The sequence below is a fragment of the Arachis hypogaea genome, chromosome 9 (assembly GCF_003086295.3).
Source record: "Arachis hypogaea cultivar Tifrunner chromosome 9, arahy.Tifrunner.gnm2.J5K5, whole genome shotgun sequence".
Lineage (NCBI taxonomy): Eukaryota > Viridiplantae > Streptophyta > Magnoliopsida > Fabales > Fabaceae > Arachis > Arachis hypogaea.
This window is the reverse complement of record NC_092044.1, coordinates 124,123-149,674: the sequence shown is the minus strand read 5'-3', so window position 1 is coordinate 149,674 and position 25,552 is coordinate 124,123. Positions and strand designations below refer to the sequence as shown.

The window sequence follows — 25,552 nt, the reverse complement described above, 5'->3', positions numbered from 1 at the left end:
GGCGGATCCACCCTGCTCCATCCTCACCAGGGTTGCAGCAGAATACGCCGTCCTTTTCAGTAAATTATCAAAAATGCTATTTGTATTTGTATTCCAACATGTATTTTTTACTGGTGGCTGATTTTGGTGTACACGTAGTATAGTTGGTAAATTATATATGTTAGATTACTATTAGTACTTCAAATATCTCGTCTGTTTTTTTCTATTTTGTTTTTGTTCTTTTCTCGAATTGTGCTTGTTAAGGGCAATTTCTCTAACAAATCTTATAAATTGTTGGACAAATGGGGAAGTTAACAATAAGGGCCAAGGGGACTTTGGTGATCACTCTGTCGTTGCCATTACAACACCATCATTGTCTTCTGATTTTGCTGCAGATGAGGGGTCTGTACTCGCAGCAAGTGGTTCGGTTGAAACAAGTTTTGCAACGGTTGATGACGAAACTGAGTCAGGTAGAGATACCTTTGTTTCACGCAATCCTTTACTTGAACTGCAGACGCTCCCAAAAATAAATTAGGAAATTGGATTTTGACAGTGAAGACTAATCTATTCTGTGAATGCTAGCCTGATAAGGTTTTCGGTGATAATAATTTGAAAATTTTGACTGTTCTATTTACATGCTGCCTTATAGAAAAAACAGCACATCAGGATCTCTAAAGATTAAACATTACAGCAATTTAACTAACGAAAGGATCACTACAATAACATCATTGTTACCTTGAAATAAGGAAAATCAAAGAATAGCATTTTCAGGTTCTTTGTTGTGCCAGACTCCACCACAATGGCATATGCTCCACAATGACATCTTGGGTTGTCACCTTTAGCTGTCCGATTCCTCCCTCCACTGGATGCGCTGCCAATGCTTTGATCAATTCTAACACTTCTCCCTCGCAGGCGACATGGAGTTGACCAGCTTCCAAGGGTTGCCATGTTCTAATATGACCGCACAGAGGAGGCCAGGGACACTTAACGTTTGACGAAACAAGTTAACACGACATGTAGGACAGTTTCGGGGACTAATGAAGTAATTAAATTTAGTTAGAGAGTAAAATGCCTCATCCGAAATTATTTGAAAACTAAAACAAGTAAATACTCTTGACAAAATTAAAACAATTTGGCCAATTCCATTATGTAGAACTCTTTATTGGAATTCTATTAAATACTTTGCCTACTATATAGAGGAAAGGGTTGCTCATGGAACTAACATGTGTTGAAGGGAGCTCCATGCTAAACAATTTTTATAGTTTTCAACTACACCAAATTAGTACACGTTTTTTTTCCATAGTATTTCCCAACCCAACAAGTCGAAAACTAATCTATTAATAATCGAAATTCCATTTAAGAATTTGTCATTGGCAAATAAATTATTGTATGCACTCAAGCCTCCCGCCACTTGATTAAGTGAACTAGTGAGCTAACTACTAAACCAATCCAAATTAGTTGAGGGCATTACTTTTTAACTCGTTTCATATGGTTTGAACATGTAGAAGATCAATAGAACATCCAATTAGGAGGATAGATGAGATGAAAGGTAATCAGAAGGCGAAAAATAAAAAAAGACCTAAAAAGACCATACATGAAGTAACAAAAGGAAATTTACATGAAAATTATAGACATGATACAGGATAGAGTTCATCATATATGTTATAGTTCAATGACATCGTCTGGTCATGTAGTGGGATAGTTGTTATTGTTGTTGATGTTGTTGTTGTTGTAGTAGTGTAATTGCATAGTCATTGGAAAAAATTGTTTGCTCAAGAGATACACAAACCTTTCTTCCAACCTACATTAACACCTAACTTCTATGCTTACCTACCCTTGCTTTTTGTAGAGCCAACAGCAGTTGTTCTATACTTAGTTCAACAAAGTCTACATTTGGAAGATTAAGAAATTGATGATATTCGTCTTCTATAAAGTCAATTTTATTCAAAGTTGCTTTATAGTTCATAGCAGCTGATCTTGGGTGACCTTTTGCAACTGATACCTGCAAAACAAGACAAATCATCATGTCAGTATGTCACCTTAGTAGGATGCACAAATTCACATGTTTAGATTAGGTAGTATTGTATCTTGGAAAAAGATTTTCCTCCGATCAACATTTGGGCCTTAATGTGCTCAAATTTTCAGGAGAAGACATACAATATCAGATTATTGAATCCAACTATCTAAATTAATCCAAAATTTCATCCCAATTGGAAAGAAATCAATTCCAAGAACAATTCATGTCTTGTATTAGCAACCCAAAACAAAATCCTATTTTTTTTTGTTGCTGCTGTTGTTGATGTAAAATAATAACCACCCAAAGAAAAAGTACACTCAGGGATTCGTAGAATCATAATTATGCAGCTCAACAAATCATTTCATCTAAAATTGGAGGGAACTTACGCAATGCCTTTCTCCAAGCTCGAACAGCCAAAATCTCCACTCTGTCATAGGCATTCCTTCCACTTTAGCTGTAATATTAGTCCAGCATGTGTGAGTAAACTCCACTTTATGCAACTCTTCAGTCAGTCCACTCCCTATGGCTTTAACGTATGCTTCTTTTAGGCTCCAATACCTGGAAAATGTCATGATACATCGATAAAGAGTTCTTAATATTAAGCAGATAAAATATATTGTGAGATCTGTGATTGTCTCAAAACAAATATAAAATATATAATTTCAAAGACTATCTTTAATCTACGTCTACATTATACAGAGATGAAGATCTTAAGGATCGATCAAGTCATTCATGGAATTTTCATCAAGAGGGTGGAGATAACAGTTCTTTGAAATAAACCTAGGCAAGCATACCAACAGGTTTATCAAAGCATCGCAGTAGTTGAGGAAACAGTGTGCTCATATTCTTGAAATATGATAGGAAGCACTCTATGTTTTGTATATTGCAATCGGGTTTTCCCCAAACAAATGACAACATTGAATTTTTATGGCATTTCAAACGTGTTAAATTTTGAAAATGCAGAATTGAGGTTTTTTATTTTGGCAACAGAAGGAAAAAAAACTATGTAAAGATAGAACAGAAGGAAAATAGCACTAAAGAGAGAGCAAAATCTCTTTCAAGGTAACGAAAAAAATCCAAAAATAAATAAATAAATAGATGCAGAAAATTTTCAATACTTAAGAAAAAGTTGTTCACTCTCTAGAAACTGGAAGTCCGGAACAGCAGCAACAACAAAATCCAAACCGCATGAACATTTTGTAACTAAACTATTTCCTCAACAAATATACAAATAGATCACGAGAATACCTGTAAAATTCAATTAATACATCATAAGATGTGCCAGCATTAACTATATTGTCCCATTCCAAACTGGAAAAGTATGACGCGAAGAAATGTATGAATTCTGTAATTGTTTCTCCCTGTGGTATATCATAGGAGACAATGTCTAACCCCACAAGGTATACAGATTCGGATGCTATGGCCACATAGTCACCATGATGAGATACATTGAAATTAAAATTAGGTAATCCGAGACCAAGTTTATCATAATCCTGAAGCAAAACCATTTAAACTGTAAAGAATAAATAGAGCTACATGGAAGCAAATAGAAAAGGTGGCAGAAGAACACAATATGAGGAGTGATAGTATCACAATATAAAGAGTGATAGTATGAGTGTAAGATATATGCCAACATCTTAATACAAGCATCTCCATTTATTCAAAATGGATAGAAAAAATATACCTATGATGAAGAATAGAGAATCTGCAAAGCTTTACGTGATTTAAGGAAGCAAAACAAATCAACACTTAGGAGACAAGCACTTCTGGAAACTAGTTTAATTCTTGTTATTCACAATCATAATGTTAAATACAAGTAACAAGTTATACAACGTTGTTTCAATCACTCAGAATTTGTCTTGAATTAACCATGTAATATGCATGAATTTTGAATGCAACTGTCAATGAAGAAATTTGATACACCCATGAATGTGCGCAGAGAAGATACAACTATCGAAAATCCTAGAAACTTTGATCCCAATTTCCATATCGTGCAAACAAGGTATTGAGATGATCGGTTTTAGAACAATATCATATGGTGTGATAGAAAAGGCAAAAGTACTAATCCTTATTTAAAATAATGTTGGGCCCCAAACAATAATCATAAAGCTCATCTGCGAGATACAAGCTCCTCACTTTTGGCATAACTCAGAAGGTTCAGGGTCATTTTCATGATAAAAACTCGAGATAGGCATTATAAACTTGCGAGTGATGCTCCTTAGTGGGTTTAAATGTGCATAGTTTTATGAAAAGGTAAGAGAAGTACTATTATGCCAAGCTAATATATCAAGGCTTAGGTTATTCCTCGTCCTTCCCAAGGTTGGTCCTAAAGAGTTGGTAGCAATATATAGAATCACATATCCCTCATGTTCTAAAAGAAATGGAAAATAACAGCAAAATAAAGATCAATGAAATGGAAATAGAAACAAAGTTTGACTTTCATCAAATTGAAGAAACAATCCTGCTACGCGTACACCCTTTGTACCAGACACCGATTTGACACACTATAAAAATACGTAGGATCCATTAAATATTATTCGTTATTGATCAAATTCAAAATCAAAAATCAATTTCAGTTAGAAACTTTCAACATCACAATTTTTATAAGAGCCAACAGTGTCGTGGAAGAAAAAAAACGTTTAACCTCCATGACAATATCAATTAATGTCTCAATTGTTAGAGAATAAAACAGAAGATAAATCACAAGAATTTCTAATAGCAAGATTGAAAAGGGGAATATTATGAAAAATCACAGTAGGTTGGTGAAGTAAATTATGGATGAATGACAATGCTACATGATTAAATTTTCAATGGTGTGATTGAAAGAGTGAAAATGAGGAAAAGAAAGCATGGAATGAGTGTGATTGGCTTGAAAATGAGCAATTCTTCATTGTTAATTAAAAAAGATAATCTGCAACTAAGTAGCAAAGGTTGTCTACAAAATAGGGGGAATGGGTTGGTTTCTAAAAGTAAGGAAGCCAAAGGGGGAAAAAAACCCGTACACGCACCATGTATTATTTTAATTATTGAAGAATAGTTGAAACACATATTAATAATAAATATGGTATACTAATATAGGTGTGTGGTGTGTTTGGTGTATGAATAGTAATAGTCATACCACATATGGCTTGCCCTCGGGTGTTCGCTTTATGGAAATTTCACTAAGTGGGATTCGCAGAACATCAGATACAAGAGCATACTGAAGCATTCTGCTGACAAGTGCTCGTTTCCTATCTTCCATTTTCACAAACCTGGTACCCACCAGTACACACCATTAAGTGTTTAACAAAAGCCAATCAATTTGTGCAGCAACCAACTACAAAAGCACTTGAATGTATGTACCTGGTAACAGAGGAGTGCTCGTGGGAAGGAAGGAAAGAGAGGGGAAAGGATAAGTCAGGGGGTTGTGGGTCCCACTTTGAGATGTCCACCACCCATCTCCTTACGCCTTCCTCCATTCTCATTCCTAATGGTTTCCTTTTTCTTGCTAACCAAAGAGGCAATTCTGTTAATATTTCCCAATTGAATGGAAGAGAGGTCTCTAGCCACGGAGGTTTGAGCAGCTAGTTGCTCAACAGGGCAGCAACTCAAGGCAACTTGTTAAGAGCACTTTGCGCTCATCTCACTTCTGTTTTTTCCAACCTCATTAGTAAGGTCAACACATCATAGGATACAGGAAAATGACCTTTCCTTAAAGTTCCCAACAGAACAAACTTCAGACTCTAGAATATTAGTTTCGAACCTCACCTGTGCTAGAAAATCAAAGTTCCAAATATCATAAGCATTCATCATAATAGGAGTCCATAATATCATTCCAAGTCATATTACAGCTTCAATAATCAACTTTCAAAGTTCCAGTTTCAGAAAGTATCTATATAACTATAATCTTGAAATTAAATCGTTATACCCAAGAACAAAATCCTAAGGACCCTTGTCCCACCCTGATAACCATAGATAACACATAATATGATAATAAAATAACGAAATGACTTCAAATCTTGAAATAATGAACCAACTGAAACACAGAAATATTCAGTATTGAAAACTATCTCATCAAATACATGTATGCTAAGCATTTAAGCAAACAATAAGAAAAATAAGACACCACAATTTAGTCAAACTGATGATATACTATCACTCGAACATTGGCCTCTTGAGGAAGATCTCAAACCAGCATGTGACCAATTATTCCCAATAAAACTTATGTTTTATAAGGAGAATCATCAATGAACAAAATAGACAACTTTGGGCATTGCTCACTCTAGAATAGTTCTTGTGTAGTTTCTTTCGGCAGTTTGCCTAGTTAACTAAAAAAAAGCATCTTTTAATTTTACTAGAAAATATTTATCAATACTAAAACAATAAAATGTGTGTTTTATAACGATTATTAGAAATTAAATAGAGAGGGTTAAATTAAAGAAATAAACGAAAAGAAAATGAAAACATTTGCTGGTTTTATGGGATTTTTTTCAAATATTTTGTTCTCACATAATTCACCAATGTCTTAGCTTCACTTTTAAAAGATGCATATTATCACTCATTTAGTCAAAACATTTTTCGGTTCTATTATCAATAACGATTTCATAAACAATAAAAATATATAATATACCTTCCTGATCCGCGAACGTGAGAGAATGAGAGAGAGAAGAGCAATGAACAACTTCCTAAGAAGCAGCAAAGGCCAAAGAGAATGAGAAGGGAAGAGTTAAGGCATAACCGCATAAGGGTTCAAAGTGTGAATTAGTTAGGCAGTAAGAGAGTGCCTTATAACTTAAGGTGCTGAATGAATTGGCTGAAATTGCCTTAATAAATATTGCAAGTTCTGTAAATTATTGCCTCACAAAAAATCAAACCTGATTTTGGTTAACCAAAAATTTGGTTTAGGTTAGTAAACCAAACTGGTTTTATATATTAAAATCGGTTATAAAACTAATAAATCGGTTTAAAAAATAAAAACTGGTTTTAAAAAAATAACCGTTTCCTTTCTATTTAAAACCAGTTTTTTTTAATTATTATTTAAAAACCAGTTTTATACAAAATCAATTTTAACGTATAAATTAAATTTTAGCACTTTGAAAAATCAATTTTAACTTATAAAATACTACTTTATTGATGGATTAGAATATCATAATGAGACACAAGGTTATTTACAATAGGAAAAAGGAGGAAATTATACATATTGTAGTTATGATTTATGAACAGATGCAGAACCTACTATATAGGATAAACAGAACATACTGTTAGATTTTAATTACAAACAGCAGTTTCTTATTCATCAAACTTGCTAAAAACTGATACCAGAATAAAAACACTTCAAGACATATGAAACTGACATAAATATATTGAAATAAGAATTGAACTCAAGATGATAACTGGTTTGAAACAGCTAGCTCCAACTTCAAAGTTTTTTTTTTCTGATAGAACTGAATGCGGAAGCAGATGAGTAAAAAGAGAGAAAAAAGAAAGTTAAAGGGAATTATAACCTTTTAGGATTGAGAAACAGAAGGTAGCAAGAGGTATAATGAAGAATAAGCTAATAGTGGAAACCAAAGCATACATGATAAATAGAAAATGGAGTTAGTTATGGCTGCAATAGTATATTGTCATTGTGTCTTACTATTTCGACTTACATCTACCCATTCAACTTTCTATTATAAAAGAAAGTCACACATATCATATAACTACTGACAAATAAATATCATTCATATCACTGTTCCTTAATAAAATAAAATATGAGTGCATTAACACCAAATTGACGTATTTGTAACACAAATTTAATCAAAAGTCTCAAGACTAATCATCATTGTAACTGTTCCCATTACAATAAATATGCAATATGATCATATGAGCAAAATAAAACATACCTAAACTAGAACAAATTGAGAAGGAAAAAGAAAAAAAAAGATCCCAATAGTCATATCATGTCAGTAGATGAGAATACAGGGAAGTAGTATTATCCCATATTCCCTTGAAAATAAAGTAGCCTCCCATGTTCTAAGCAAACTCAAAAATCTCATTCAAATTTACAAATGGCCCAATCAAGCAATCCAGATGCTACACAGATACATCAGATCAAATCAAACAAACCAATTCCCATTCTCCGTGGCTTTTGATTATCATAGATTATAAGTAGAATATGTACTGGCCATATCATCATGTCATAATTCTCAAGCTTTTGCTAACCAGAATTTCAATGTTTAGTGTTGAAACCAATGCACATGAACACACGCACCAAATAGTGGTTTAAATTTTTGTCTTGGAATTTCTGAACAAGCAAAGATACGGAAATCCAAAACCAGTGATCTTATAAAGTAAATCAAACTCAGCTGATTGGAACTATTAGATTCCGCTGAGAGATTCCAGAAGCCATTAATCAAACATGTAATGCTCAAAAGAGCACAACAATATGAAGTAACTAAATGAAGCCATCCCTTTCTTGAGCTACCACAACTTGAAGGGATTCTCCTAATCAAATTTATGAACTAACAAATATCTGCTGCTAAAATTCACAGCTTTAGCATAGATGAAATACAAATCAAACAATATGATCATATTAGCGTATGATCATATGATACTTCTACCCATTTATAGCATCCACATCAACAGATCAATGCTTCAAAAAACAAGAACAAAGCTACAAAATCCATAATCCCTAAACACTAAATTAAAACATGACCTACGCTCTAAGCACCACAAAGCTTCAACCCATTAGCAGGGACCAAATGTACAGGTAACTTAGACCTCAATCATTCACAGAACAGAATCAATCGTTCGAAAATAAAAAGAGAGCAGAAACAAAATAACAGTGACCAACGACGAATTGAGGTTGAGAGGGAGGAACCAAGGAGGAGGGCTACCTGAACTGACGCGACGGCAGAACTAGAACAGCAGCAAGCATGGAAGGCCGAGGTGGAGAGGGCAGTGAAGATATGGAGAGTAGACGCATGGAGCAGAGGGAAGACTCCAGCGAGTCACCCACGAACTCCGGCAAGAACAGAAGAGAGCGGAGAAACTGAGAGACTACCGGAGCGAGCTTAGGAGTGTTTGCTGAGAGTGACAACGGTTTGAAATTCGATGAAATTTGGTTTAATTTAACTACTTCTGCAATAAGAATACATTTTAAAAATATAATAATAATTTTTTTGATATATTTAATATATTAAAAATATAAAAAATTAATTTTTATAAAATATTTTTTTTATAATATATTTATAAAAGTTGATAATAAATAAATAAATAATTATTTAATATTTAATATTTTTATATTATTTAATATGTTTATACGATTTTTTTTTTGTTATTTTTATGTATCATATATTTGCCTCGCCGCTTAAAATTTCTGGATCCATTCGGAGTGACAATGAGCCAATGAAAGGGGAAAAGGCAAGTGCAAGAACGAGGGTGGAGGTGTTACGACTACGGGAGGCAAAAGAGCAGCCATCACCACGAAGCCAGAGGAACCTTAAAGGCAGACGAAGAACCAATAGTGACAGGGCTCAAATCCATCAACGGTGATGGGAGGTAGAGAAAGAGGAAGAATAGTGAGAATGGCAGAGGAAGCAGTAATGACACCGATGAAGGCAGAGCAAATGGTGTGAGTGAAAGGGAGTTGGGTTAGGTGGGATAAGGTGAGGTAACAGTGGCTACAGGTGGGGTTGGGAAGAGGTGAGGTGACAGTGGCTGATTCCTGATAAGGCGGTGGTGGCTGCAAGTGAAGTGGGGTGATAGTTTCTAGAACCCATTTTTAACAAGTTTGTTTTATTTTTTTGGAATAAATTTATTTGTCTTCTGAACATTCATAGTGTTAGGGATAAATAGCAATTGAGCCAGTAAGTTAAAATGGCAGAGTTAGTTAGCTATTATTGAAAACAGTTAATGATTGTTAGTAGTTATTATAAAAACTACTGGAAAGTTTTCAAATGATCCAGTCACCTTTACTGGAACTCTGAAGTGCTATGTACGGTAAAGTAACAGGTCAAAATTTTGTCTTGTACCAAATTGTGTAATATCCATCATGTCTTTGGAAAAAATCGAAAAGTGACCATAGGGGCCAGGGCAGGTAGCTGGCATGAGCTGCAACAAAAATTGAAGCCAGCTAATGTAAAATATGGCTCCATGGGCCTTTTTTTGAAATTTTTTTGGTCGGGGATGCAGTGGACCTTAGAAGAGCGCGGAGTGGGACAAGGTTAAATCATTTTGGTTAACAAAGAGGAAACGTTGTCGTTTCCAAAATCCCCAATGACCAAGGTTAGGGTGAGCAGGCACGGGTGGAGTCTTGGAGGCTTCCCTAATCCGTCGTCGTGTTGCTTTTCTGTGGTTGCAGCTCACTCCATCACGCCAAGAACAGCAGATTTGTATGTAAAGGTAGGGATTCACAAGTACCGTTTCATCGTCGTAGTGCGGGGTCTTCATCTTCCGAAGGTCAAGAGCCCATTTCCTGCGGTGTATTTTCGGACAGTAGTTGTAGAAGAAACAATCTCCGGTCGTTGGGGCGGTGGGAGTTAATGTCGTGTTGCCTCTGTCGTGAGTCCAATCGGTCATCAAGAGTCGCCGTTAGTAGGGTCGAGGTCAGGTGAGTGTGCTTGTGTCATGTTTATTTATAGAAATTTGTTCCGTGAGCTGAGTTAGCAGCTGTGGCTCCATAAATTTACATCGCACCGCATCTGCCCTCAATATTAATATACCCGTTACTTTTCAGCTCACCGTTTGAATAGGTTTAGGGAAGACCTTACACCGTTCTACTGTGCTTCTACCACAAAATAATTTCAATAAATCTACATCCTCTATATTTTTAACTATATATCTCAATGGCACTATACCATGCCACTTCAGAATTCCAGTAAAGGTGATTGGATCATTTGAAAACTTTCCAAACTACTATATAAGACTAAGAGTCAATGTAACAATTAGCTAATGAAATTATTTTCTCTAATTCACACACTATGAAAAGAGTTTTCTAGATCTTTCTCTCTTTCTCTCTCCGCTGCTGTTTCTCATTCTCTTCTCTGAAGAGTTCTGATACCTCACACAGTTAAAAAAATAAAATGTTTACTCTCTTCTTTGCATAAATAAGAAAAATACCAAAGCATAAAAAATAAAACACAGAACTTGTACCCAAATATCAATTCTCGAGCTAAATCGATTTATTGCGTCTGCAGCTATTCCAGAATCTATCACGTTATTAGTTGAGCCCATGCTAACTTGATGTTGTAAAATATACAATTACAAAGCATGATGTTTCGGATGGTAGTAGGCCCACGACCTTGCTTAATTTGAAATATCAAAATGATGAATTGAGGATGGGTTTTCTGTTGTCAAATTTATTCTGCTAATCAAATCATCAACTGACATGGTTCCAAGCTCCCCACCGAATCTAGATCTAACTGTAACTGATTTTGTTTCAACTTCCTTTGCGCCAACAACAGCCATCAATGGAATTTTCTGCTTCTCTGCATTTCTTATGAGCTTTGCCAGGCGTTCTCCATGGCACACTTGAGCACGGATGCCTTTCTTTTTCAGGTTATTGATCACATCATTGCAATACTCAAGCTGCGTGAAAAACAGAAAATGCATATATCTACCATGAATCATATATCTTCCCTTTCATTTTTTTTTTTTTCGTTTTCTTCCATGTGGGAATATTTCCCCATAACCCATTTACCATGCATGCATAAAGAAAACATATATATACCAAAGTTGAGTTACGTTACCTGGGCATCAGTAACAGGTAACACCCGAACTTGTATTGGAGAAAGCCACAATGGAAAATCACCAGCATAATGCTCTATGAGAACACCAAAGAATCTTTCCAAGGATCCAAGCACTGCTCTATGGATCAATATAGGTCTCTTGCTTTCACCATCCGAGTCAACATAGGTGATGTCGAAACGCTGTGGTAAATTAAAATCAACCTGTTGAAATTTAAGTGAAGTCAAACAATTGGGGAAATAGTTTAATGCAAAGAGTAATATAAAAAACTATCCAGCGAATACTTTCTGAGAAAAGATGAAGCTTAAGCATACAATTGTTAATGAATGAATCTCACACCTGTCAATCTGTCATTAATTTCAAGTAACTGGATAGAGGCACAAGAATGGTTTTATGTCTCAATTTGAGCATAAAATTAAAACATTGACAATAAACAAACCCGCCAGTTATACTAAGTGTTGAAATTAGTGTTGTGGCATGGATTGATAAGGGTAAAAATAAGCTCTTCCCAATAGGGCCATGCCAAAGGAATGAGTATAATTTACAAATGAGTTGTTTTATATTTGAGGAATGTTAGATGACCATCAGAATTTTATTGTTTTTGGCCATCAGATAGCCATCAATACTTAAAAGTATGTTGTTGGATTACTAGACTAAAGAAATCAAGTTGATGGCTAAGTGATGGCCGAAAATAATAAATTTTGATGGCCAACTATTATTTCTCTTTATATTTAAACAATTATCAAGTTAGGAATTGCCTGTATGGTTGAACATTGCCACTTCCTACCAAGAGCATCCTCAATCTTGAGATCAATCTTTGGCCCATAAAAGGCACCTCCCCCTTCATCAATTTGATATGTCCAACCTTTATCATCCAAAGCATCTTTCAAAGCAGAGATAGCTTTCTCCCATATATTATCATTCCCAACAGCTTTTTCAGGCCTTGTAGACAAATTTACTTCATACTTGTCAAAACCAAATTTCAGCAGTATTTCTTCAGTGAGATCTAAGACACCCCTTATCTCATCTTTAATCTGATCCTCCAAACAAAAGATGTGTGCATCATCCTGTAAAAATGACATCGAGATAGCACAGCCAATCTATCAGCATACAATGTACAACAAGGCTATCCTATATTTAACATTAACAACATCACATGCCACAATTTTTCCCCCCTGTGAAAAAAAAAAAAAAATCTAAAATGGGTGCTTTCCGCATGAGGCTTTCAGAAATATGGGCCAGGAACATCAGATGTCCACAACCTTTAACACTAAATCAAAACTCTCAGTAAGTAAAAGCCAGAGATTTGTCTTCCACTCTTTTAGAAAAACAGGATCAGTTATAGTATTTAATAGTTCAGAAGACAATGAGCTATGTATAATGATGGCAAACCTGAGTGAAACCTCTGACCCGGAAAAGCCCATGTAAACTTCCAGATAACTCATATCTATAAACGGTTCCCAATTCTGCCATCCTAATAGGAAAATCTCGATAGGAATTCAGCTTCCTTTTGTATACCAAAATATGATTAGGACAGTTCATTGGTCGAAGCTGATAGATCTCATCTTCAATGCTCATCTGATCATACATACTCTCCTTGTAGAAGTCCAAATGACCACTAATCTTCCAGAGTTCAGCTTTTGCCACATGTGGTGTGTACAGAAGATCATAATCACGATCCATGTGAATTTTTTTCCACAAATCTTCAATTATGTCCCTCACAATGGCGCCTTTTGGGTGCCAGAAAACTAAACCCCCACCAGCATCATCCTGCATAAATAAATTTTAGTCACACAGGCAAGATTTCATCATGAATCAATAGGTTACTTACCCACAAAATTATGAATAATAAGATATCCTAACAAATCTGCTTCATCATGGAAGCAAATAAGAAAGGAAACCATAATGCAAAGAACATGCACCTGAATTGAAAACAAATCAAGATCTTTCCCTAGTCGCCTATGATCACGACGCTTAGCTTCCTCCTTGAAGTGAAGGTAAGCTTTCAATTGTTCTTCATTCTCCCATGCAGTACCATATATCCGTTGCAACATAGGTTTCCTTACATCTCCTCTCCAGTAAGCACCAGCAACAGATTCAAGTTCAACCGCTTTCTTGTTGATTTTACCAGTAGAATCAACATGAGGTCCGGCACAAAGATCCCACCATTCCTCACCTTTATGGAAGAAAGGATAAAGTTACTCCTCAGGCAATATTCTTCTTCAATGCAATGTCAAAAACTGCAAGGCAATCCTTCTAAGCACACGCTTTTACACTTGCAAATTCACAGTACCAATATCAGACATCCTACATTATCCATTTATATTGAAGGATTTTCATTGATCAAGCTAAAGATGCAAAATAGTGCAGATTCAAAACATTCAAGCTTAGTGGCTACATATAAAAGCCTCCAACCCACAAAAGATGAAAGTTTAAGGGAATGGCAGGGAAATGGAGGGCATATAGTATAAAATTTACACTACAAGTCTTCCCTTCCCCACCCTTTTCTTCAAAAATTCAGCTTACAAACAATCCCTTAAGAGACAACAAAGAAATAGAGCTCCTCTGCTCCACTGAAGGTGACAAACAAAAAACCAGAAATAATCTTTTACCAATTTAAAGGATCCGAGAACAAGAAATATAACATGTCAAAGTAAGAGTTCACAAGCAAAATGCAGCATTGTGGTCTGATAGAGAATTAAGGTATTATGCTAAACTTATGTGGCTGAAGAATGTACAAAAGGGGAGGATAAGTAATCATCAGATAGATGCAAAAGATATAGCTAAGACCAAAAGGGATAGATAATGTAGCGGTGTATACCAATCCCTTTTAATATCAGTTAAAGGAAAACCAGTAGCTGCATGTCAAGGGGATGCCAAATAGGCAATTCTGCCAAACAAAATCAATTGTGGAAAAGGAATCATTAAAATTCCTAGAATTTCTTTCTAACCAAATACACCAAAGCACTACAAAAGCCTAACATTGCCACAGAAACTTTGCATCTTTACATGAACCAAAACCTCCAAGCTTAATGAGTAGAAAATTATGCAAGTCCATGTCCATGGGACAAACCCAACATTCTCCAAATATTGGGTGCAGATTAAGAGTCTTAACGGTACACTTACACATATTAGCAGACAAAAGCAATGAGGGACCTGCACTTCTAGAGCATCATTAGAATTAACCCAATTAAGAACAACATTCCAAGAAAAAGCTTTGAACATAGGGAGATTTAAACTGGCAAATGAGTTTGTTCAAGAGAAATCTTATGTGGATGACAATGTCTTTGACCGCAATACTATAACCTCTTCAACTGTGGGATAGACAAGGCCACATACATATACTCTCTCAAAACCTCACAAGGTGGGACCCTAGTTTAAAAGGTCATATTTTTGAAATATAAAATCCATATGAAAATGCAGCAACATAGAAAACCCATAAGCGGTTAACCTATTAGCATTGAGGAATAATAATTTATTACAAACTATAATATCCAACCGACTCAATCAACAAAGAGTTAGGAACTGAAATGTAAAGGAAAGTTAAAGGTTTTGACTTTGTAAAGAAAAAAATGGGATGGATACCAATATTGACGAGCCCTTTCAGGAAGTTTGACTTGTAAACCAAAGGAAACACATAAAGCGAGAATATTAGAGAAAGGAGAATTTAGAGAGTTCAGAGCATTTGGAGAGAGTGAAACTCTGAATCTGAAAAGCTGTTTTTATTACTGAATCACAGTGGTACGACTTATTATATACGGAGAGATTGTAGCTTGTGGTGTAAGCTAGGCAGAATAGCCTTTTCATATATTAGTTATGACAGCTGTAACTAACCGTAGTTGTCATATCATAGCTGAAAGAGGACTCTAACTAACTCTTCTAGACTCTTCTAGATTATGCTAGCTTACTATATTAGAGAAAACGGGTCTGCCACAATTTGGTTGTTATGTGGGATATAAAACATGTAGCAGTTTAGAATTCTATATTTGGGCTTAGGTTGTAGCAGTTTAGAATGACTAATATAAATACACACATACAATTTGACTAACAATCATGAAGCTGGTGTATCTATACAGCAATCCTTTATTAGACTAGAGTCTCACCAGAATAACTATACTAAAACATACTTGTCTATATGAAACATACATGCACCTAATCCACACTTCAGTATACTCTCTTTCTCTCTCTGTCTAAGAATACGTACAGAAGACACTGGGGAAAAGAGCTGGAAGCCTACCAATATGATAAATCGTGATGGGTTCTTCTTTAATGCTTTCCAAAATCTCTATCTTGTAAGGTTCATTCAGAGCCATTATTCTCCTGAGAGCTTCATCTCTTGAAACTTCTTCTCTTACAAGGGGTAAATTTCTTCCAATTATTCGATCCTACAGTCAATTAAGAAAACATTAATTATATTCTGTGGATACACAGCCTAATGGATGGTTTGAGAAGAATGTGACCATAACAAGTAAATAAATCCCAAATATAAAACTAATAGATTGACTCAACTTACCATCTCCTTCTTGATTTTCTTCAAATCATTATCAGTCAAAGACTCGATATCGAAATCATAATAAAACCCATTTTCTATCCAAGGCCCAATTGTGACTTTTGCATCAGGAAATAGTTTTTGAACAGCCATTGCCATCACATGTGCACACTGTATATCTGCAGCTTGTTAGTCAAACAGCTGAATCTAGACATAAAAAAACATTCAGTAACCTGTACAACAACTAAGAGTCACACCACAGAATTAACTTTCACTATTTATGAAAGAACTAAAGTACCTGTTTCTCATGAAATTCTACATACTCATGGTCAGTTTTCTTTATTATAAAGCATCAAAATTTTATTTATAATTATGAACAACAGAAATCTGAATTTCAAATTGAACTCGCTAATGCTAATAACATCTACGAATGTTGCTTGACTTGCTTTCACCTCTTACACTAAAAATGAATACGTAAGGAAACAAATAATAAGTGAACAATGAAAATCACAGATAAAAGATCGATGCAATACATTTTGGTATCCACAGCACAAGGTATCGCCAAAAATACTCATATATATCTTTCATTCTTACCTTACCATCATGTCCCTTCAGGGCCAACCAAATGTTCTTAGTGCACTACTAACGAATACCTCACTACCTCAAGTCCAAAATTAGTGATCAAAATTAATTATGCTCAGCAATTAAGGAATTGATAAAGAAACATCTTCATTTTAGGTAAATTGATCGATTGTAGTTATCATAAGTATTTATTTATTCATGGTTAGATAAAAGTCATACAAAGTAGTAATTTTTGAGGGTGTGAACTAAAAGCACGTGTAAAACTGTCCTAAACTAATATATAAGAAATTAGTGTAATTATAAGTTTTTTTTTTTTGGTGACTGTGTAATTATAAGTTTGCAGTCAACAAAAACTTTTCATTTCAATCTTATGCGAAACGAAGAAGTCACATTACCGTGTGGCGAATCCTGAGAAGCGTCTCAGAAGATTCGTTAGTTGGAAGAACAATTTTGTCCTCGCTCCCCCTCTGGTTCTGGTTCTGGTGGATGGAGGAATCGGTGGCAATGGCGAGAGTGATAAATGAGGGGCATTTTTGTCTTTTGGCGCGGTAGAGGTTAAGGATGGAGCTGGAAGTGGTTGGAGAGAATAAGGTACCGTGAAGTGAAGCGAAGCGCGGCGTTGAGTGTGGTTTATGGAAATGGAAAGGGAAAGGCGTAGAGGATGGAAGAGGGGAAATGGCAAAGGGAGCAGCCATTTTGGGTGAACGAACCAAAAAAGACCTAAGCATATCTTAATATCTCTATGTGTAGTGTGACTAACTGTGAATCTGTTATGTTTTATGCGTCGTGTCTCGTGTGAAAGACTGAAAGGAAAGACTGGAAGAGGAAATATATGGGTGTGCATGGGCCGGGTGAAATTGTGTTTGATGTGATTTAGATCCAGTCCGAAATATATACCGGACTTATTTATTAAATTCGAACTTGGTCTAGATGAAACTTATACATTTTCAGGCTACGATTATATCGGGTAAAAATCGGTTAAAAATTGGACCATTAATATTATATTATCTTGATACTTTCTTATAAACTAACATGTGAAAATATCCAAATTTTCAAGGCTCTAACTATTATTTGACAAGGTAAAATTAGAAAAATATATTAAGAATTAATTCTTCTCTAAAATTAAAGCAAAATCATAATCAATACTAATATTGTATAATAACACTAAATATTTAAATCAATATAAATTACACACATTATGTATTAATCTAAAATTTTATGTATTTTAAACATAAAACATTAACTTATAGTCTTATAATAACAATAACACAAAATATTAAGGTTTACAATACTTAAATTTCACATAAGAATAACCATCATCCATCACTAATAACACAAAATATTAATTGTGTATAATGACCAGATCACTTGATCGACTTCGGGCAATCCAAATCATGACTCGAACCCGACCTAAAATAATGACCAGGTCTATTTTTTGAGACTTTTATCCAATCCTAAACATGATAGAATTACACAAAATTAGTCCCTAAAATATTTGAGACGCCATATCTTCGAGTCGGATCGAGGCATACACACCCCTAAAGAAATTAGAAATGGGTGATGGCTGATGTCTCCCGTATTGATAAGGGTGGAGGAGTTTACATTTTGCTGCGTGGATTGACGGTTAAGGCACTAATCCAATCTCCCTCGCTTCATTCCATTTCGGGGGGAAATGACATAAAAGTAAATACGTAATTAATCCTTAACGCATAATAAACTTGCGAGTTTGGCTCATAAACTTCTAAAATTTGGTTATAAATTTATGATTTGATTTAAATTAGAATATCTTTTTAATTATTAATTTTATATAAAGATAATTATAAATAAATTTTAATTTTAATTTTAAAAATTAGCAAAATGTTAGAATTTTTTGTTATATATAGAATAATTCTTTACATAACATTATGTGATTGATTTACATTTAATTTAAGATAAAAATTTAGATGCAGCACGTGAAGTTAATAATTAAAAGTAGTTAAATAATTTAATAGATTTAACTAAATTATTATTTAATTATTTTTAATTATCAATTTCACGTAAAATTAACTATATTATTTACTTTAATCTAATATATAATTATAGCTTAACTTATTTAAATTGAAATTAAAATTTTAACAAAAATATTTTTTAATTATTATATATTTTATCTGGTAAAGATTTAACTCAAATTCTTAACTAAAAATATAACTTGATCAAAATTAAAAAAAATGAATAAAGAGATACAATAAAAAAAGAGCGTCGAAGATAAACAGATGAACAAAAAGGAAAAGATAAAAATAAAAGAATGTGTAGAAGAACACATTGAATCACTTATCTCTCCTGCATCACAGCAAAGAACACAAAAAATTCCAAATAAAAGTAAAAGACAAAATCGATCTAATACATCACTTGTCTTTTTTAGTTTTTTATACACGAAGCTTTTTTGTTTAAGATAAATACCACATCTTTACTTCTCAATCACCATTTAATTTAATTTCAAATTTCTAACTCAAAATTGAAAACTAAATTCAATCAAAATTTAAAAAAATGAAAAAAGAGAGACAAAAAGAATACAAAGAAAAGCAAGAAAAAAAAGAGAGAAATAGAAAAACATATAAAAATAAAATAGAAAAAATAGTCAGTTTGGTCTCTAAAGTTACATTCGAATCTCAATTTAGTCTTTAAAATTTTAATTACCTCAATTTAATTTCTAAATTTTTTAAATTTTAATAACGTTAATCTCTGTAGTGGTTTCTGTCACAATGCCACGCTGGACTCCACTAAAATGACGTCGTTTTGGTTTGGCGCTCAAACAGCCCAAAACGACGTCGTATCATGTCTTGAGATAGCAAACGTTTTAGTTAAACAAGCGCTGCACCATATTCTCTCTATAATAGGACTGATCTTCTTTCTCTTCTTTTCAATAGCATTGTTGCGAGTTTGACTTATCAGATTCATTGAAGTTGCGATTCTCTTTTCTCCAACCACTTCGCATTGCACTGGCAACCTTCTCTTCACCTACGTTGACTACATTTGAGGTCAGAAAAATAGCGAAGAAAAAAACTTCTATACCCATGATGATACTTTGCTTTTTTACTTCACTTTTGGTTCCTCCTCTTTTTCTTTTTTATGCATTCTAGCTAAATGTATTTTGCTTTGCATGTTAGTATATGTTAATTTTTGTGCTTGTTCTCTGTTAGGGTTTATGTTTTCAGTGATTACCATTTAATTTTTTGACTTATTAATTAGATGTTCGATCATTCCCTATTTCTGTACCATTAATTTGATTTTAAGTATTTTAGAGAAGTTTTTTTTGAGTTAGGGTTTCAACATTGGTGTATTTGCTGATAATCAATGAATTAAGAAATAAAAAGATGGAATTACATTGTCATATGTGATATATTACATTTGATTCTTTCTCTGTTTTATTTAGAAGAGAGGTGCAATTTTATCAAAGTCTTAATCTCTATATGTAGCCAAATTAATTAAATCAACTGCTTGTTGTATCTTATAACATGAAGTAATTAATCCAAAAGATTTAATTATTGATCGTATATAGAGTAGTTGATCTAATTTTCTAAATGAACTCTTTTTGGTCTGTTTTTGTCTCATAACAATAATGCAGTTTATGTTTTAGCAAGTCTAACCACTCTGGAAACCATTCTTCTCTACTTAGAGTGGTTCTCCAACCTCTATCAGAGCGTTGGTTGTTGGAACTCCCAATGAATTTACTGTTGCTACCTATCATGAACTTCATAAAAAGGTTTCCAAAAAAAGAGTGTAAATCGAAGAAGAAGCTAACGAGTTTCAAATGAAATTGGGAATTAAAGATTTAAATAGTTGCTAGGGACTAAATTGATGCAAAAATTTTAAATGCCATGTAATATATTCATTAGATGTCTAGTGTGGCATTCTGTTATACACATCATCTCTTTAGTAATGACTCTGTGATAGATATTATCGCAGGAACTAACGTGATTAAAATTTAAAAAGTTTACGAACTAAATTGAGGTAATTGGAATTTCAAAAACTAAATTGAGACTCGAGTATAACTTTAGAAATCAAACTAAATATTTTCTCAAAAGAATATTTTGTATCACTTGTCCCTTTTGCATAACAGCATAGAATATAGAGGATTCTAAATAAAATCGAGGAAGATAAAATCGACCTAATGCATCATTTGTCTCTCTCGTACATAAAGCATTTTCAGTCAAGTAAATACCACCTTCTACTTCCCAATTTTCATTTAATTTAATTTAAGGTTTTCTACATATAATTGGTCTCCAAACTATTTGCGAGTGAATTGGTACACAAGGATTGGGTACATCTTCCAAAACAAAAAAGTATGTGTTTTGAGAGTTATTTGAAACGTTGATTTGGACTTGAACGCTGAGATTTAGATCTCTTGTAAGATAGCGTCCGACTTGTTTGGTACTGAGAAGTTGCCGTCCAAGTTCTTCGTAAGGATGTGGGGGGTGGTATCTGCAAGAGACTCCAATGTTTAAATTTGCAAGGACTTTAGACAGGATTTAGTAGAATAGAACGTGTGTATACTTGAGAGGTGTCAGTGTATTTATAGTAGAGTCATTAACCACCTTTTGTTGGAGTAGTTCTACCTTTATTGATGGATAGTCATTCTCTTTGTCTTGGGAATTTGTTAGGATCTATCTTTCAGTGGAGATAGAGATGATTGGAGAGATTCACGGAGGCAATTACTTGTTTAGACAAGCAGAGTTGAGCCCTTTCCACGACGTCCGACCTCTTCAAAGAAGTCGGATATGCAGTAGAGGCCTCCTATTAGGGTTGGACCTTTTGTCCTTATTGAGCCTGACTTTATTTGTTAGATTAGGATATGAACAATATGCAACACACAATTTATATAAAAAAAAGTAGCGGTGAAGCTGGATCTGTTTTGTCTTAGACTCAACATTAAATATTTATTGGATCAATTTTAAAAATTATTGTTCGATTCTAGATCCAATAAAATCGTACTACTTTTGGACCACATTAAAACCTGCTCTATATCAAGTGAAAATCAAGTTTAAAAATTTGAAAAAAAAAACATCTCAGTATTTTTGCGGAAAAAAAAACATTAAACTGGATTCGGCATCCAACAAACAATCTTACATACATTGACCATCAATCCATCCTAGTAAAAAATATGTCATGGTCTGAGTCCATTCATAATTGGCGCTCAAGAGACAAGTTCTTTAACAAACCAATCAACCAAATTACAAAAAAACGGATAGAGTTTCTTTAATTTTAGAACTCTTGTCAAAATGAATATTATCTTCATGTATCAATAATAGACATCCATATCTAACAAAATAATAGCATATCCCAATTATATCCAAAAACTAAACTGTTATATCAAAAATAATATTTTCGATAAAGATGTTATTAAATTCTTTGACAGGCTAATGTTCGACAAATTCGACTTCAATCATTGCTAAGTGTCAAAATATTTCGATCAACTTTCAAATACATGTTAGAATTGGCTTTGGATTGGAGCCAATTACATACTCTGTTAGGTACTCTCTATTAATCAATTGATACAAATATGAAAGTCGAAATGACAGACCCGACGGAGGTCAACTATGTCGAAGAAGAGGTCAGCAGTTCAGTAGAAAAAATAACAAGTTGTGAACTTTGAAGTGGAGAATAACTACATTAGATTCATTGAGGATAGTCAATCGATGAAGGAGAGAATGTTGATCGACCAGGACTCATTGAGAGAGAGTGAGACAATCGAAGAAAGTTAATATGTGAAGATAAGTTGGTGGCAGTTACATACAACACTCAAAGAGCGGGAACGGTTATTCATGGATTAATGTACATGGAAGTTATATTTCAATCAGATTGGTTGAAGAGTCTTATAGATAGGAGAAGGCTTGAAGGAATAAGGGTTGGAATCTTTTCAGAGAAAACTCTCATACTCACTCACATCGCCAGCAACTTACTGAATCAGTCAAGAGTCTTTTTCTTTGAATGGTTCCTTCCATGTCTTTACTTTTCATTTAAATTTCCTGCCACTTTTTTTTCCATGCAATTTATCTTCATTGCAATGCCATTTTGATTCCTTTAAATTCAGCAACTTTTATCTTTTCCAGCCTTTACCTTTTTAATTTGCCCTTTACTTGTCTAAACACTTTTCCTTTCTGTAATTTAATTTTTTTTTTATTCAAATCTTTTATATTTTATTGTTTATTTCAAATTTCTGCAAAGCTTAATTCATTCTTCTTCGTCATTATCAAAGGTATGGATTTTGATGTAAATAAAATTGGTACTCACAAAGAGGAGTAAATTTCACTCCCAGATCATTAAATATCGAACCACCAAATCGACAAAACACAAACATATCAAAAGTCGCATCATATATGTTAAGTTGATAACTAAAACATATAGTTGAATCTATAGTCTTGTATAATTAAATCATAATTATTATCCAAAGAATTTAACATCCAAAATAACATAACTCACACGAGTATCCTGTCTATGATATATGGAGCATTGACATAATCTAGATTTTAGCATCAAAATTTCATCACATACAAACATAGCCCTTGTATAGAAGAAAGGTTCACCAAAATTACTAAGACCTACTATGGGGCAGATATAATAGAATCTGAATTGACACTTGTATCTAAAAAAATGAAAATATGATAGGAGAATTTTGCAACGCAACGAACAAACATTATATTTATAACCCATACAAGACGATAGAAATTTTACTTTAAAAGTTATATTTTTTTTCTAGAGATAAGAAATTCATATTAAGTAAATATGTAAATAAATAGATAAGTAATTAAATGAATAAAGTGAAATGAGAGTTCTCATTCTAGAAGTCAAATCAAATCGAATGCTACACACTTGGGCGGCTTCACCTCTAAGGATAGTCTTTTCCTCTAATGTGTCCGTACGGTATAACAGATCCAACGTGTGGCCTACACGTTAGATTAGCAACACCCCTGCTAATTGAGGTCTGAAACAAATGCATCTAGATTAACGTTATAACTACCGTTAACTACGATATTTTAGTCAGAGTCTCTCATAACAATCCAAAATAATTCATGTATAACAAATATCTAATTCTTGAATATATTACTAAATATCATAATAAATCAAATATATATATGTATGCATACTAAAAGTCAAATTAAAGTATAATAAAGTCAATTAAAAAAAATATGTATGTTTTATAAAATATATGAATATCGTCTCATGTGTATTTTTATAAAATTATAAGTTTCTCAAAAATCAATATTCATTTCAATAATTCAAATTTCACATCAATCAAATATTTTCAAGTGCTAAAAATCATAAATTAATTTAAATATTGATAGTAATACATTTAAAAATAATAATAGACATAATATCCATTCGCAACTTGGTTTTAAAGAACCGGAAGTAACTCTGAGCGTGTCACTGAATTACTAAATAATGTTCAATAACTTTACAACTCTAGAAATATGATGATGATAATAATAATAATAATATTTGTGAGCTAGTATTGGATGAACTGTGTACTTAGAATTGTGAGCCTTCTCAAAAATCGTTTTCTTTAAGTTGTGGCTATCCAACACACATAAAAGGTTACCACAACCAAAACACTTTACTCAACAGAAAAGTCTGAGTTCTTCCCATTGCAAATATCTTCTGTAAATTTTCTTAACTTTGGATCATTACTTTGTGCAACATTGATCTGTTCTATGAGAAAAGATTGAGTCCAAACATGTGCTAGGAGAGTTCCTGATTCTCCAAGGTCAAATTGGATTCCACTAGCCTCAAGTTGGTGGACTTCTTCAACAATTAGTCTCCTTACAAGAGTGATATGTGCTTTGCTACCCATAGACTTCATACTAAGGAGATCCACCACAATATTTGTCTTGCCGTGATGATATAAAATAGAACAATCATAATCCTTTAGCAACTCCATTCATCTCTATTGTCTTAGATTCAAATTCTTTTGTTGGAATATACTTTAAACTTTTGTGACTCGTATAGATCTCACAGGTCTCACCATAAAGGTAATGCCTCCAAATTTTTAAGGAAAAAATGATAGCTACAATTTCCAAGTCATGAGTTGGATAATTCTACTTGTGCTTCTTGAGTTGTCCGAGGCATAAGTAATATCTTAACCATGCTGCATCAATACACATCCAAGTCATATCCGAGATGCATCACAAAAAACTAAAATTTTCAGACCCGGAAGGTAAATTAAGAACAGTTGTTGAGGTTAAACAAGTCTTAAGCGTCTGAAAACTTTTCTCATAAATTTATTATCATTGAAACGTTACATTCTTTTGGATTAACTTAGTTAATTGCGTATAAATCCTCGAAAAATTCTTGATGAATCGCTAATAGTAGCAAGCAAATCCTAGAAAGCTACGGATTTCTATTACCATAGTAGACCTTGACCACTTCTAAATGGCTTCAAACTTCTGAGTCCACCATCATTCCATCTCTTTATACGCAATGCTCCAAAAATGTCATGTGATCGAGCCAAAACTCACATTTAGAGAACTTGGAATAAAGCTTATGGTCCCTTAAGGTTTGCAACACAATCCTCAAATAATATCCATGCTTTATAGCACTTTTCGAATATACCAAGATGTCATCAATAAAGACGATAGCAAAACAATTTAAGAAAGGTTTAAAGACCTGGTTCATTAAATTCATGAAAGCTGTTAGTGCATTCGTCAAGATAAAGGACATTACTAAAAACTCATAATGCTCGTAGTGACTAGCGAATACCAAAGATAATTTTTGGAATGTCTTCTTCTTTTATCTTTAATTAA

At 33.7% G+C, this 25,552-nt stretch overlaps 2 protein-coding genes across 5 annotated transcripts; both read right to left on the bottom strand.

The window, feature by feature from the left end:
* Positions 1 to 1,574: 1,574 nt before the first annotated feature.
* On the bottom strand, positions 1,575 to 10,645 carry LOC112709670 (uncharacterized). Of its 3 annotated transcripts, none has more exons than XM_025761560.3 (6): positions 8,854 to 10,645; positions 5,339 to 5,743; positions 5,115 to 5,247; positions 3,245 to 3,489; positions 2,383 to 2,554; positions 1,575 to 1,981 (listed from the first exon to the last, which is right to left on the bottom strand). In XM_025761560.3, exons 2-6 carry the CDS (start codon positions 5,458 to 5,460, stop codon positions 1,793 to 1,795), a joined length of 861 nt encoding a protein of 286 aa, XP_025617345.1. In that variant the 5' UTR covers positions 5,461 to 5,743; positions 8,854 to 10,645; the 3' UTR covers positions 1,575 to 1,792. The 3 variants fall into 3 exon arrangements, with proteins under 3 accessions (XP_025617345.1, XP_025617343.1, XP_025617340.1); XM_025761558.3 differs by having other exon boundaries at positions 5,339 to 5,624; positions 8,854 to 10,566; XM_025761555.3 differs by having other exon boundaries at positions 5,339 to 5,748; positions 8,854 to 9,783.
* Positions 10,646 to 11,104: 459 nt separating this feature from the next.
* Positions 11,105 to 17,580, bottom strand: LOC112709669 (threonine--tRNA ligase, chloroplastic/mitochondrial 2-like). Of its 2 annotated transcripts, none has more exons than XM_025761554.3 (8): positions 17,171 to 17,580; positions 16,218 to 16,364; positions 15,942 to 16,089; positions 13,627 to 13,880; positions 13,097 to 13,474; positions 12,463 to 12,771; positions 11,707 to 11,907; positions 11,105 to 11,545 (listed from the first exon to the last, which is right to left on the bottom strand). In XM_025761554.3, exons 1-8 carry the CDS (start codon positions 17,501 to 17,503, stop codon positions 11,264 to 11,266), a joined length of 2,052 nt encoding a protein of 683 aa, XP_025617339.1. In that variant the 5' UTR covers positions 17,504 to 17,580; the 3' UTR covers positions 11,105 to 11,263. The 2 variants fall into 2 exon arrangements, with proteins under 2 accessions (XP_025617339.1, XP_072059872.1); XM_072203771.1 differs by having other exon boundaries at positions 16,218 to 16,372; positions 17,171 to 17,526.
* Between the last annotated feature and the right edge of the window lie 7,972 nt (positions 17,581 to 25,552).